Raw genomic sequence first — 15,085 nt, forward strand, 5'->3', positions numbered from 1 at the left:
CAGAGGCATTCTTTCCTAATCTATGCGGTTACATTTTTTTTAACCTCTTTTCTTTTTTCCATCGACTGAGACACTGCTTGTTCAGTGAACCATGTTGGCGTTCTTTAATAAAAAAAGAACATATGTGACTGATGAGTTTAATGTCGCAGATGTTTCTTGTCCGGTCTTGTTATGAAACTCACTTTCCATTTAACTCTTTGTTTTGCTACAATAGCGCTCTCTCTTCTCTCATTTTGGTTGCACTTTTAACATTATTTTCCCTCTCGGCTCTCTCTCTCTCTCTCTCTCCCCCGTCAGATGTGAACGAGTGTGAGGAGACCAACGGTGGATGCGAGGCCCTGTGTTGCAACACCATCGGGAGCTTCTACTGCAAGTGTCCCACGGGACAGAAACTGAAGGACGACGGCAAGACCTGCCAAGGTGAGTCCTCTGCTGAGTGACCCGCACAGTCCATGCTAATTTAAAGAGGGAGTGCCACAATTATTTTATTTTTCCAGTTTTTCATGTGTCTATGAGGTGACAGTAGTTCATTAGACACACGAGTCGTTTTTATGTGCAATGGTGTATTAACTTTGTATTTAGGGTTTCTTCCTGGAGGCTGAACCCTTGACAGTCAAACGGGCCAATGAAATAAACAACAATATAGTGACATCACACTATCAGCCCCTCCCCTAACCCCTCCCACTTTATCATACAACTACAGCTGTGGGTGCAGCTTCAGTTCAGGTGGATCACCACCCATCATCACCCACCAGGCAAACCAGCCATACTTAATTAACTGGTGGGCGTGCCCACATAAAAACAACATTTTAACAAATACTGTAATTTTTTTTGAAAAAATTATACCTCCTTATATAACAATAAGACCTGATCATATTTTAGGGTGGACTGCCTGGATTTCACTAACCTTTGAAGAACAACCACGCCGACATCATCGTTGCTTTTCATGAAAATCCGCTTTAAAACGGTGTATTCGCTTGTCGTAGTGTTGAAAAATAGTCCAAAGTAGCGATCAACAACAACAGAGCGGAGAAGGAACGCGCCCACTGCGTGTCCCGCCACCATTGGAATGCATTGGGCCTCAATTTCCCAGAAACCTTTGCATGCCGGTGCGACGGATGTTTTTTGCGGTGACGTCATCAAAACGCGTCAAAACCTATATCCCACTCTGTCCGATGGAAACCCTGTATGACGGATTAAAACGTGAATTAAACGATGAAAACACAACTTAACTTGTGTAACTCGTTATTAGGAGGGAAGCTATTTAGGACAACGACTAACGTTTCGACCTATGCGGTCTTCATCAGAGTCATAGGTTCGAAACGTCTGTATACTAGCACCTAATAAAAGGCTCTAAATGTCTGTGCTGCTCCAGTGTCCTCTCCTCCTTCTGCAACGTATGTCCTTGTCCCTGTGAAGCACCGGACCAGCCGTTCCAGGCTTGAGGTGCGTTGGTAGACTCCCTTTGATCCATTTGGTTCCATTTGTACACTCTCAGAGTTATGGGGGTCCTTGAAATTAAAAGGTTTGAGAACCTTAATTAGTATCATCAGTAACACGCACCTGTGAAGAAAGTAGGGAAGCAGCCCGGAAGTGAGTTAGACCACGTCTACACAGAGACGATCCGCAGTCAAACCGCATAGCTTTTTAATCGTTTTGCCCTTTCATCTACACTATGCCGACCAAAACGGTGAACGAATCCGTTCACTTTTTTAAACCGGGTCCCAGAGTGGATAAATATGAAACCGCAACTCAAAAAGAGAGAAGAACACTAGCACCGTGTTCTTCTCTCTTTTTGGGGCTTTGTGCCAGCTAGTGCTACAGCACCACCTACAGACTGGCCATATATACTACAGGTGCATTCAGGGCCGGGTGCCCTTTTGGTCGTTGTAGTGTCGACACATAGATTCATTGATTCGATGAAGTGTACGGTAAACTTTTTGACGACTTCAGTTATATCTTTTCCAGCGTCTCTGTGTAGACGCGACTTTATTCTGTGTGTGCAATTATACAGTAGGTTCTCCCTCACCTCACCTCACCTATCCCGTAACCCCGGAGGGTCGTTGGGGCACCACAGACGATCTGCTGACCAGCTCTCTCCATCCCTCTCTGTCCTCGGCAGCTCTCATTGCCTCGCTGAGTTTCAAGTGTGTCCATTCTCCGATGTCATCTTTTCTTTCGTCTCCCTCTTCTCCTGCCACCTCGTACAGTGCCTTGCAGGATGGTCTTTGCAAGGCCTGAGGATCTGGTGATGTGTCCATACTGTAGTGTACAGCTTTAAGAGGAACGATGACGTCACTAGGAAGCCGGCAAGCGAGTGGTAGTAGTGGACAGAATGTATGCTCTATGCCTGTACTGTTCACGATACTTTCAGTAAAGCATTAAGTACAATATCATCACAACTGTGTGGACATCAGCTCATTACACATACCACCTCAGTTTACGCTTCATGACAGTGGTCAGAAGGTCATCATGTGGGCTGATGGCTTGGCTGATCTTTTGCCGTACTTCCTCGTTTGTGACATGTTGGGTGTAGGAGATACCCATGAGTCTTCTGTAGCATCTCATCTCCATGCTCTGTATTCTCCTCTGTAGCTCAGCTGTAAGGGTCCAAGTTTCACAAGCATAAAGAAGGATTGACATGACAAGTGATCGCAGTAGTCTCACCTTTGATGCCAGACTGACGTTTTTGTCTTTCCATATGGGCTTGAGTTTTGCCAGGGTTGTCATGCTATATTGACATCAATTTCTTCTGAGCCTAGGATGAGCAGTGGTGCAAACCTCCCTCCTATCATTGCCTTGAAGGCTTCTGCCACCTCAGGGTCTCGTAGTTTGTCCAGATCAAACTTCATTCTGGTGCACTTGGAGCTTTTGATCTTTTTCAAGCGTAGGCGGAAAGACATCAGGACGAGGTCGTGGTCACTCCCAATGTCTGCTTTTGGAAAGCTGCGTGTCCTCCCGGTATTAATGCTTGAGCGGAAGCGCTTCTTGACCATGATGTAATCGATCTGGTTGTGGTACTCTCCACCGGGGCTGTGCCAGGTACATCGTCTGGAGGCCTTGTGGGGGCCAAGTGTGTTCGCTAGCAACAAGTTGTTATACCTGGCAAACTCCAACAGCCTTAGGCCTCTGTCAGTCTGTCGTTGGTCTCGCTGTTGCCATATGGACCACATGCGTCTTTCCAGTTGGTGTAGGCATCCTCTCCAACCTCTCCAATCCATTCCAGTCTCCTTGTACTAGGTTCTCCAAGTTCTCCAAATTCCCTTGGGCATGAGATTATTTAGCTTTTTTGGTTTCCTTTACATAGCCAAATTCGCTTGCTTTTGCTTTTCTACACTGATGTACCTTTGTTTTTTTATTTGTGCTTCTTTTCCCCCGCAACGTTGCACCCATTTGAAAAAAAAAACTAAACAAAAAAAACTAAACAAAAAAAAAACCTTTTCGAATGTATTCAGTGGTCTGGCTATGCTGGCATACAGTCTCTGGCTCTGATTATAGGAATGGATTTATCTGCAGAAGAGAAGAGTGTTAGCAGTCTGCTGTAACAAGATCAGTGCTCACTGAAAGCCGTACATCTACCCTGCATTTACCCTTCGGATGTTTTGTTACTGTTGAACGCCAGCATCCTATTTCTGGGGCTAACGTGTGCCAAACAAATAGCCGATAACACAAGCTCAAAACACATCGTGGCGAGATTGTAGATCTGCTCATTTTGCTGAAGATATTTATTGCAGAGGGGAAACAAAACAAGCCTTTTTGCACTGGCAGAGTCGTCTGGTTTCCAGGCTGCTGATATCCATTGGGAATTCGGTCAACTAAGTCAGGGGTTCTCAACCCATGTGTTGCGACCCCTCGGGGGGGTCGCCAAATTATTTTGGAGGGGTCCCCAAATAATTTTCATTGTTTTTGCAACTGAATGGCTGGAAAATGGAAATGAAGAGTTTACATAGTACACATAGTACATGCATACACTTTCCTTAATGATTATATCTGGTTTCAGTATTCATTTATGATATATTTTCTCTATTATTAAGGTTTTTTTTTTAAAGTCAGGGGTGGGGAGGGGGAGCGGGGCGGGGGTCGCGAGACATGGCCAAATCATTTCCGGGGTTCCCCGGACAAAAATGTTGAGAACCCCTGAACTAAGTGATTGATTGATTGATTGATTGATTGATTGATTGATTGATTGACTGATTGATTGATGTGTTTTTATCCACAGTTAGTAGAATGGGTGTATTTCAAACGAAGGTACAGGTCAATACAAAATCTGTATACGAGGATGAAACCATAAAAAGCACTAAGACTTGTTTACATCAGGGTCCTCCATTTTCAATTCATCGTTCAACATTTAAACACGCACAATGAGGAAAAAAGGAAATCATCATATATACAGTTTTAAAGAAAGTACAAAAAGGGGGGTTTCCAATTGCAGCCGTACGTGCTGTTTGAGAGCGGTTTTGAAGGAGTCTAGGGATTCACATTTCCTAATGGCCGTTGGTATGGGCATTTTTTAGTGGTAAGTATTGGGTATATAAGTGGATAAATGTATACGGTCCAAAATGTGTTGTTTCTGGTTATGGCTCGTACACACTGCCCGATATTTGCTCCGATTATGCTGTCGGGGAGCATTTTTGGCACTCGCCGACAAAACCCCCGATCTGACTCAAGATCGGGCTTTGATCGGCAAGGTTTTGCTCGCTGTGTGTGAAAGGAGATGCGGGAAGATCCAGCGCTGATAAAAGCGCTCGCCGACGCCTCCCCGACCATTTCTGAATATCTAGCACGTTTGATATTTGACTCTGTCGCCGACTGGATATCATACAGTATGAACTGGGTTGCGACTGCGCCCCGATAAGGCCTGTATTACAGCCAATGAGAGCACACTGCTCACAGCACTGCTGTCTATCTGTCTGTATGTCAACTGTATCCATAGATGATCAGATGATAAGATATATAACCTTCATTCCGTCGGTAAATCCCTGTGTCGTACATATCGGTAGCCTATATTAGCCCAATATTGCCGTTACGCATTTCACTTGAATAATGTTGATAAAACCGCATCGGAATCAACAGTGCAGAGCAATTTGAGCAAACTTTTCGTGCGCTCTGTGTGTGTGTGTGTGTGTGTGTGTGTGTGTGTGTGTGTGTGTGTGTGTGTGTGTGTGTGTGTGTGTGTGTGTGTGTGTGTGTGTGTGTGTGTGTGCTCGCGCGCGCCGTGCGAGACAGAGTTATTTAATGAAACTCAAGATTATAACGTCCTGTCTCGCTATAGCGCTGCTATAACAAACATGTCGCCCTGTGTAGCCTGGCTAGGCTATTCCTGTGTGTGTGGCGTGCACGAGAGAGAGAGAGAGAGAGAGAGAGAGAGAGAGAGAGAGAGAGAGAGAGAGAGAGAGAGAGAGATGCGCCCTGTGTGGGTCTCGCGTTTGTATCACGCATCCTACACGTGCATGTCAAAATGATTTGGAATGAAAAACAAATGATCTGATCATGTAGACTATGTGTATCGGGTCTGGATCGCATCTTGGTGAACTCTTGCAGTGTGTGATCCCTGGTCGGCGATCAATCATTTAGTGTGAAAGCCACAAAGATATAATGACAGCCAATAAAAAAAAAAAGACTCCTGCAGTGTGAAATGCACAACAATCTGATGACTCGCCGAAAACTTTAAAACTCCTACAGTGTGTAGGGGCCATTAAGTAATCTCTATTAGTGGTGGGTTTAATTCCAGTAATCCCTCCTCTGTCTGAGAGCTGCTGAGAGCGGAGTCCATGTCAAAGAGCCTGCGGGAGGTCTCATCCGGGTTATGGTCAATTTGCAGTTGTGGAAAAAGTACTGAAATGTCTCACTTAAGTAAAAGTACCGATACTTCGATTTTAGAAATAATCTCTTGGTATCAAATGTATAGCCTACTTTAAGTACCAAAAGTGGACTCACTATAGTCTAAGTATTCACTCACTATATGCAGAATGTCCCATTTCAAGTTTTAAAATGTATACAAAATATTTAGAAAATCAGATCTACAAGCTCACAATGCATCACATCGCGACACAGCTTGTAGATCTGCTAGTGGCTGGAATGAATATATGGCTGAAGTGGTTAATGCATGTTTATATACATCATTTTTATATACACAAAGTAACTAGTAACTAAGTAAGTTTTCAAATAAATGTAGCGGAGTAAAAGTAGAATATTTAAATCTGAGATGTAATGGAGTCAAAGTAAAAGTATTGGAAATGGGAAATTCTGTACAAATACCGCAAAGTCGTACTTATAAGTACAGTACTTAAGCATTAATGTACTTAGTTACTTTCCCCCACTGGTCGTTAGAACAGAACGTTGTCACAGCTGCATTTCATATAGCATTCGTTACCCTTGCTGCTACTGATGTCTAGTCTAATGGTTGAAAAAACATTTTCCCACAGCAGCGAGCTCACAATTGCTCGTAATTTGCAGGCATTTACAGAAGCTGCATGGAAGCAGCAGCAACAGAGATTGATGTGTGAATGATCGGTGGTGCTTGTATGTATGTATATGATGCTATCTATCTGTTGTTGACTGCATTCCTGTTGTGTGACAGCAGGCGACCGCCTCTGTAGATAGTGAGAACCTCATGGGATATATAACTGGATCCCATGCAGGCCTACATCATATAATACTTAACCAACACATAATGAATCCTCCAATCACTTATTATAAGTAGAATAGAATAAGCACATTTTGCGGCATTGGGCCGCCGTAGGCAAGCAAGCACATTCTCTACTACTCTGTGTGAATCCAATCCTTGGCAATGTACACTATACATTTTCCCCCAATCAAAGACATCTGCTCCGGACGCGGAATTGTCTATATTCCTGGCATGGGCAAAAGAACGTTGAAGTTCTCAACGGAGAACAAATGCATCTTTTGTTCAGTGTGAAAAAGAGAGAGAGAGAGAGAGAGAGGAGAGAGAGAGAGAGAGAGAGAGAGAGAGCGAGAGAGTGAGAGAGAGAGAGAGAGAGAGAGAGAGAGAGAGAGAGAGAGAGCGAGAGGAGAGGAGAGGAGAGGAGAGGAGAGGAGAGGAGAGGAGAGGAGAGGAGAGGAGAGGAGAGGAGAGGAGAGAGAGAGAAGGCTTGTATACAAAAACTTTTACAATTTACAATAGAATCCTGTTGGAACCCAGTGGTGGAAAAAGTACCCAATTGTTTTACTTAAGTAAAAGTATAAATCCTGCAATGTAGATGTACTCCGTTACAAGTAGAAGTCCCGTATTCAAAATATACTCAAGTAAAAGTACAAAAATATCGGCATCAAAATGTACTTGAAGTACTAAAAGTCAAAGTACTCATATTGCAGAATGTCCCATTTCACAAGTTCAAAATATGCACACAATCTTTTGAAAATAGCCGATCTACAAGCTCACAAAATGTGTCGCATATCGCGACGCATTGTGAGCTTGTAGATCTGCTATTTTCAAATAGGAGGAAATGTATAGGCTGAAGTTGTATGTTTTCAAAATCAAAATTTAAATCTCCAAAGTAACTAGTAACTAAAGTTTTCCTATTATTGTAGTGGAGTAAAAGTACAAATGTTGGCTCTGAGATGCAGTGGGAGTAGAAGTAAAAGTACAGAAAATGTGACATACTCAAATAAAGCACAAATACCTCAAAATGTTACTTAAGTACAGTACTTGAGTTAATGTACTTGGTTACTTTCCGCCCCTGCTGGAACCCAGCCCAGATATAAGCTCCCAGTCTCATTCTTGGCTGCATGGCTCTTTGAACACTTGAACTCTCTGCACTTTATATTTATTCACTATTCATTGTTGTTTTTGCACTGTAATTGTCCTGTTTTGCACTTGTCCTAACTGCACTTTGTTGTCCACCAATCCAAATTCCTAACATGTTTACATATCATGGCAATAGAGCGTCGCCGTCCCGCCCCCTTTCATGACGACGCCAGGCCCAGGAAATAATTCCTAATGCATTTTTCCCATAGACATTTCAAAAAGCATTTATTTAAAGACCTTTTACTGTAAGAGCCGTACAAAGCCAACTCGAGTTGTGACAAATCATGACAACAAACACAATAATTTGGACCAAACAAATAATTACAAAGAAGAAAAACAAACAAAGAAAAGTGTTGTATCCTGCCGTTTTTTTCTTCTTTCTAATTATTTATTCGGCCCAAAACATTGTGTTTATTGTCATGATTTGTCACAACTCGAGTTGGCTTTGTCCGCAGCGTAAACGTCTTTAAATAAATACTTTTTGAAATGTCTATGAGGAAAATGAACGGGGAATTATTTTCCGGGTCTCTCAAGGGGGCGGGACTGCAACGCTCTATAAAGGCTTCTGATTCTGATTCTGATTCTGAATGAGCAGCGTTTTCTGTGAATGGCAGGGATAACAGAGGTGGAGGCGTGGGGCCAACGGTGACTGTTGTCAGGCACAGTGGCGGGCGGGGGCATGGGGGCAAAGCCGTTTCAACGCTCACGCCTAATTTAATGTGTGTATGCCAGAAAATCCCTGCCGCAAAAGTGAAGGTGAGGTGACAGCGCTTATTGGCACCTTGTGCGTACGAGAGAGTGACTCTGTCTCTCTCTCACAGATAGATAGAAAGAAATCGTACCAATCATATAAAAAAACATACACGTCGTGTACACACACACACACACACACACACACACACACACACACACACACACACACACACACGCAGAGAGAGAGAGAGAGAGAGAGAGAGAGAGAGAGAGAGAGAGAGAGAGAGAGAGAGCGCTATTAGCACTGCAGCTGCTTTTCCAAAAGCAACAGGTAATCATGCTCTTTTTGACAGTGAAGTCAGAGTTACAGTCGAGGTCTTTTAAAGTCTCTCCCGTTAATGGGGACTCATTTTGTTCTGGTATATCCCGTCAGGCATTTGCACATACCAGTATAAACTTTCTATGCTTAACTTAGCACTCTGCTCTTTATCTGGCCGGCATTGTACACATCTGTTAGAAATTTCCATGCGATACGTGAAGTACTTTGTGAGAACCTGTGGATGTTGTACATCCATGTAGCATGTGAGAGAGGGAAAAAAAGTGAAAGCAAAAATCCTACATCAAGGGTTCATGGTTCAAGGTTGTACTTTATTGTTACTTCTTGTGTACATGTTTTACATTTTTGTTTGGCTTCCTTTAGACACCCTAAAGGGCGAGGTTGCGTGCACGCATCCGCCTGGGTGACGGCAGACTGCTGGGCGAGGGAGTGCTGCCGCTTTGGCATGGGGGGTCAGATCAACATAATGGAATGAATTCTGTACTGGCCATATATGGAGCGTGTCTTGAGTCTACAGGGTTTGATGAGGTCAGATCAACAGGAGTTGTTGGCTGATCCAGTCTTCTCCATGTATGGTTATCCAGGGTTAGATGAGGTCAGTGTCGTGATCTTCATATATGTAATGGAGATGGCCATATTATGGTGGCGTGACGTGTCACGAGGCGTGATGTCATGAGGCGTGACCATATATGGAGGCGTTAAGGGTCTCCATGATGTCACAAGTTCAGATCCATACAGTTGGAGGCCATCGATATTGTCCTTTTCTTTTTGCTGAGGTTTGCGTGATCTGCGCAAAAGGACAGTTAACCCATTTTGGGCGGGAACCCCTTTTGGTGTTTTAAACATTATGTTATAATTTAGCTATTGAAAAATAGCAGATCTACAAGCTCATAGCGCGCCACCGAGTGGCGCGCTACGAGCTTTGTAGGTCTGCTATTTTTGAAAAATCGTGAAAATATTTATTTCAGAAAACTGGAGGATTTAGAAGGATTTTTTTTTTAATTTTGAGGTCAGGCCTAAATGGGTCAAATGATAAGGGACAACTGTATGGAGGCGTTAAGGGTCTCCATGATGGCCCAGGCGGTGGCGTAACCGTCTGGGCACCCGACTGGTAATCCAGTCGCAGTGTGCCGCGGGTTCGACTCCCGAGCCCGACACGGCCTTTACTGCATGTCTTCCCCCATCTCTCTCCCGTTTCCTGTCAGCCTACTGTCTGTCCCTTCAAAAAACCAATAAAAGGCGTAAGCCGCAAAAAAAATATTAAAAAAAAAAAAAAAGGGTCTCCATGATGTCACAAGTTCAGATCCATATGTGGAGATCTAATGGTGCGTTCACACGGGCAGATGAAACGATGCAAACCTTGTTGTAAGTTGATTTGGAGCAGCTGCATGCATCATACGAGGCATGATGGACTGGCGACCATATATGGTGGTGTGACGGACGCCAGACGCAGGGTTTCATAGTAAATGCGACCTTCAGTCACAATAAAATTAGTTTAGAAAGGTGCAATTTGAGCTTGATAGTGCGAGAAGAGGGTGATGGGGTGGGGCGGTAAATGGTGCATTTATATAGCGCCTTTATCCAAGGCGCTTTACATTCACACACACACACATTCATACACCGATTGCGGCGGAAGCAATGCAAGGTACCAACCAGCACATCGGGAGCAATTTGGGGTTCAGTGTCTTGCCCAAGGACACTTCGACATGAGGAGCCGGTATTTGAACCGCCGACCCATGGATCATTGGACGACCTGCTCTACCTCCTGAGCCACAGTCGCCACAGTCGGGCGGGCGGGGGGGGGGGCGCGGCTAGCGTTTCCCTTTGCCTGGTTTCGCTCTTGTTCTTATCATGACCTTTATGGTGGCTTCGTCTGGACTTGAGGGCTTCCACGGATGGTTCCGGAAGTGATGGTATAGCGACTGTAGGTTCATGTTGCGGTCAGAGGAGCAGCGCAGTGATCTCAAGGAATGTTTCACGCTCGTGTTAGTGAGGTCAGAATTCTTGTGTGGCTGTGGTGGGCGTGTTCTTGCCCACGAAACTGTGGTTCCCAAACTTTTCAGCCTGTGACCCCAAAACAGAAATGTGATAATTCGCCCGGGGACCCAAACTAGTGAAAATAGCAGCGTTGTGAGCTTGTATTTTCACTACTTCTTCAATAGTTGTTGTTCTAATTTGTGGAATTTCTTAGATTTGTTTTAACACAGAGCGCTTGTTAGCACAAACAAAAGTTGGTTGGCAAATCGAAAAAATGCGGGTGCTTCAAAATGCCACTGAGCAACTGAGGACGATTCTACAAATGCCTTCTAAATGCTAACAGTTTTCTGACAAACTTATGTTTCTATGTCATGTCGTTCTCATGTCAAGGACCCCCAAGATTATATGTAATTGGCCGCCGACCCCCATCTGAAAATATGTTGTTCCAGGGACCCCCCAGAAGCAAAGATTTGAGGTACAAACTTTGGCTCTGAAAGAATATATATTCAAAGATTTGCGCCACATTTTCACGATTTAAAAAAAATAGCAGATCTACAAGCTCGTAGCGCGGCACACGCAGTGTTTTTTGTGCTCAGAATGGGATAAAATACCATGTTCAGAGCCTAATAAAGCATTAATCCGAGGTCGAGCAAAGAATAAACGTCGTCCACGTGTTGGTGTAGCCTGGCTAATAAGCCAGACCGAAAAATTGCCTGTCGGTGGATTACGGTCTGGAGAGGCTCAATTGTACGCCCATTTCCTACACCAGAGAACTGGTGTGGCCAATCGGGACACGGTATGCAATATGGGCGGGCTTTGGTACAGTGACGTTCAATGCTTGAGACCTTTGACTGACAGTACCTCTAACCAATTGCGTCAAAGAGAAAATGTTTGAACCCACCCCCCGGGAAACAAGATCCATACACAGCATCTCCAGACTCAAATACCACACGAAAGTGCGTTGGTGCACAGCCTGGAGCGAGACTAGACTACAGATATGGAGGGCAATCACTTCCGGGTCGGGCGGATGGATGTGGCTCTTCTTTCTTTGCTCATTTCCTGCATTTCTCGGGCACTGGCCTCACGATCCAGCCTAGATGGCTGGGCAGGATTTTGCAGAATAGCTACATGATAGTTTGGAACCAAATGGACCCTTATGGGGTCTGCGGGCCAATTAGTGTCAATTCGTGGGTCCTTGACATGAAAAGGTTTGGGAAGCAAAGCTGCTTTATAAACCCTATGGTCCCGAAGCCAGTGTTTGGGAACTTTCTGTTCTTCTTGAGGTCCACACAGTGCTGTCGTGGTCCAGAAGCATGAACAGTATGTGTTGGCAACAGATTAGAGTGCACAGCAGCGGCGCTCCTCCTGACCTGAGTGGATGGGTTCGCTTTTCGAGACCCCATTCCTTTCTCAAAATGTTTGGATTCTAAATATCATATTCTTCCTCTGGCACTTATCAGACTTGGCTTTGCTGTGTGCGTGGTGTGTGGCTGTGCTGGTTATTGGCGGCACTTTGTTTCAATATCAAAAGAAAAAAAGCATATAGACACACTAAATCACACCGGAGCCTGTTCACATTCCTATATAGTTCAATACCTGAATCGCATGCCCGCTTTGTAATCTCTGGTATTTTTTGACACACACGCGTGTATATATGTATATTTATATCTATATAGCCTTTGAAGTAACTAGAGAAATAAGTACAGCGGCCAGCTGTCGTGAATCACTCCGAGAAGAAGAAGTATTTAACGGTTGTTATTCATCATAACACCACTTCTGTCAAAATGAAGTATCATTCTCCTGGACTGCATGTGGTGTTGGAGTTGGACTGTACTGTAGGCTAGCGCTATACAGCGAAGGGACGGGAGGTATTACACTTGGAGGAAGGAGAGAGAGAGAGAGAGAGAGAGAGAGAGAGAGAGGGAGAGAGGGAGAGAGAGAGAGAGAGAGAGAGAGAGGGAGAGAGAGAGAGAGAGAGGGAGAGAGAGAGAGAGAGAGAGAGAGAGAGAGAGAGAGAGAGAAAGAGAAAGGAGGATCTTTAATTTGACAGACATTCAGTTTTTGTGGAGCGGAGGTTGACTGTTCCACAGGGAAATTGACATGCAGAAAGGGAAGGAGAGAGAGAGAGAGAGAGAGAGAGAGAGAGAGAGGGGGGGGGGGGGGTTGTGTGTGGAGGAGGTTGGCTGAGTGAATATGAAGGTAGTTCTGCTTCACAGATGACTTGCCACTTAAACCAAACCAGGATTCTTTGGAGCGCTGGTCCCTTGTGCGTAATTCTCTTTCAGCCTGTGTCTTGACAAAAGCCCAATATTGAAGTTGAAGAATTATTGGTCTTTTTGCACATTTTTGGATTTGGCTGGGATTTCTTCCTCCCTAAATGTAAAAATATTTTTTTTCTTTTTAGATTTTTTTTTTTTTACAGGGATACTCTTTTTCCTTGTAAGCCCTTTGGTTTGGGTTGTTAGTCATGGCGTTAGCGTCGGGATGCTGGATACTCCTCGTGCTGTTTTTCGAGGCTCGGGTGCACCTGGCGTCGGGCGCTAACTATCCCTACAATTACTACAGAAGGATGTGCTATAGGCCACACTGCTTCCATCCTCAAGGATACCATCACGGCTACAACATGCAGGCTTACCTGGCCGCACCAGGTGAGTTGGGTTGATCATCATCATCTTGTGGCCATGGGTCACGGGGCTAAAACGTTGGGCTAGGTGCGTTCATTGGACTTGGGTGATTGTGTCTAAAGATTGATAAGCACTGTCTTGAGCCCTGCTATTATATATGAAAAAATATATATACTTAACTAAAAAGGTGCAATTCTGTGTGGTTGCGCTGCCGCAAGTCGCAATTAAGGAATCCACTGGGAACTGAATTCCGTCTTAGCATTTATCCATATTGATATGTCATGTGAAGCATGCAACAGTGACTGACAAGCATGTCCAAAATCTTCACTTTTAACAAAAAGCAGGTTCTCAGACCAAGACCAATAGTGTGTTGCCTGCACAGCAACCACACTAATGATGGTAGCTGTTAATAAAAGGTAATCATATACTGTTAAATGTAATGTCAGTATATGTGGTTCAAGAGCAAGATAGTTACTACACGTTTATATGATTTATTTTTCACATTTTTATGGGTCCCTTTATTTTTTGTTTCCTACATTTTGTTCTTAATTATTATTATTTCAAAACATTTTCAAAAAACATTCCCCCAAAAAGCAAAGAAGAAAGAAAGAAAGAAAGAAAGAAAGAAAGACAAAAAATCAAAAAAGAAAAAAAAATCTAAGACATTCCATAAATTAGAAAAAAAATGTTTAAGAAGTGGTGAAAAGAGCCGATCTATGAGCTCACAACGTGGCGCGAAGCTATATTTTCATTAATTTGGGTCCTGGGTCGAATATCTGTTTTGGGTCACGGTCTGAAAAGTTTGGGAACCACTGTCCACTGGTGTAGACTGCAGAATTCAAGCAGGTGTTTATTGTCACACTTGTTATATTACTAATGAGAATGTTGCTGCGCGCCGCTGGCACGCGGCTGAGCCAGACTCTGTTTCATCGCTGACATGCTGATATGTGTCTGCTGCATGTACTGTATGTTGCGTGCCGCCTGGCACTGCCCCGATAACGTCTGTACCAGATCAGAGCCCGGGCCGGGGCAAGGCTTCTTGTTCTTATCAGCGCAGAGATTAGCGCGCCGCACGCACTGACGTACGCATCATGAAAGAAGCGTTTTGTAATGCTTGTACAGAAAACAGCCAGGACCCGACTCCAGATGGGGACTTTGACAGATGCCGTCAACAATGATTATGATGGAGCGTTTTGGTTTCATGTGTTGCCCGACGGCAGTTCTGAGGCACAAGATAATACCACGGAAACGGCCCCAGTGTTTAACGTCCCGTCTTATTACGGATAATCCGGCTCTGCGGCAACGAGATGCGGCCGTTAATCACGTCCGATTGCAGGAGGTGGGTGAGAAAAAAAGGTCGGGAATGATCTGAAATCCTTTAAGAACGCATCAAACAAACCATTTTTGCATGAAAGAAATAAATTATATATTTTTTCCATTGCCGGAGGAAGACTAGCGTCGGGTCGTGGTGGAGGCTGTGGGCACAGAACTAATGTGACTTTATGTTAAGCCAGAGGCTTGCTGAGGCTCTGGCTTATTGCTCGGATCGGGGATCGTGTTCTGGATGTGGAAACCCAGGCGGGGGGGGGGGGGGGGGGGGGGGGGACTCGTTCGCTGTGCTGCTGCAGCCGCCCCACAACACTGGACGGATTTCATGAGAAGCCAAAACCAAAGAAAGCCATGCAT

General features: G+C 44.4%; 1 protein-coding gene across 1 annotated transcript in view; it reads left to right on the plus strand.

Moving 5' to 3' along the window:
• megf6b (multiple EGF-like-domains 6b) overlaps positions 1-15,085 on the plus strand; it is a gene marked incomplete at its 5' end in the record, with an annotated part of 186,077 nt that overhangs the window by 104,352 nt on the left and 66,640 nt on the right. The window contains 1 exon segment of the mRNA XM_079510418.1: positions 298-420. Within this exon segment, the coding sequence (XP_079366544.1) occupies positions 298-420 (123 nt within the window).

The sequence above is a fragment of the Electrona antarctica genome, assembly GCF_951216825.1.
Source record: "Electrona antarctica genome assembly, chromosome: 9".
Classification (NCBI taxonomy): domain Eukaryota; kingdom Metazoa; phylum Chordata; class Actinopteri; order Myctophiformes; family Myctophidae; genus Electrona; species Electrona antarctica.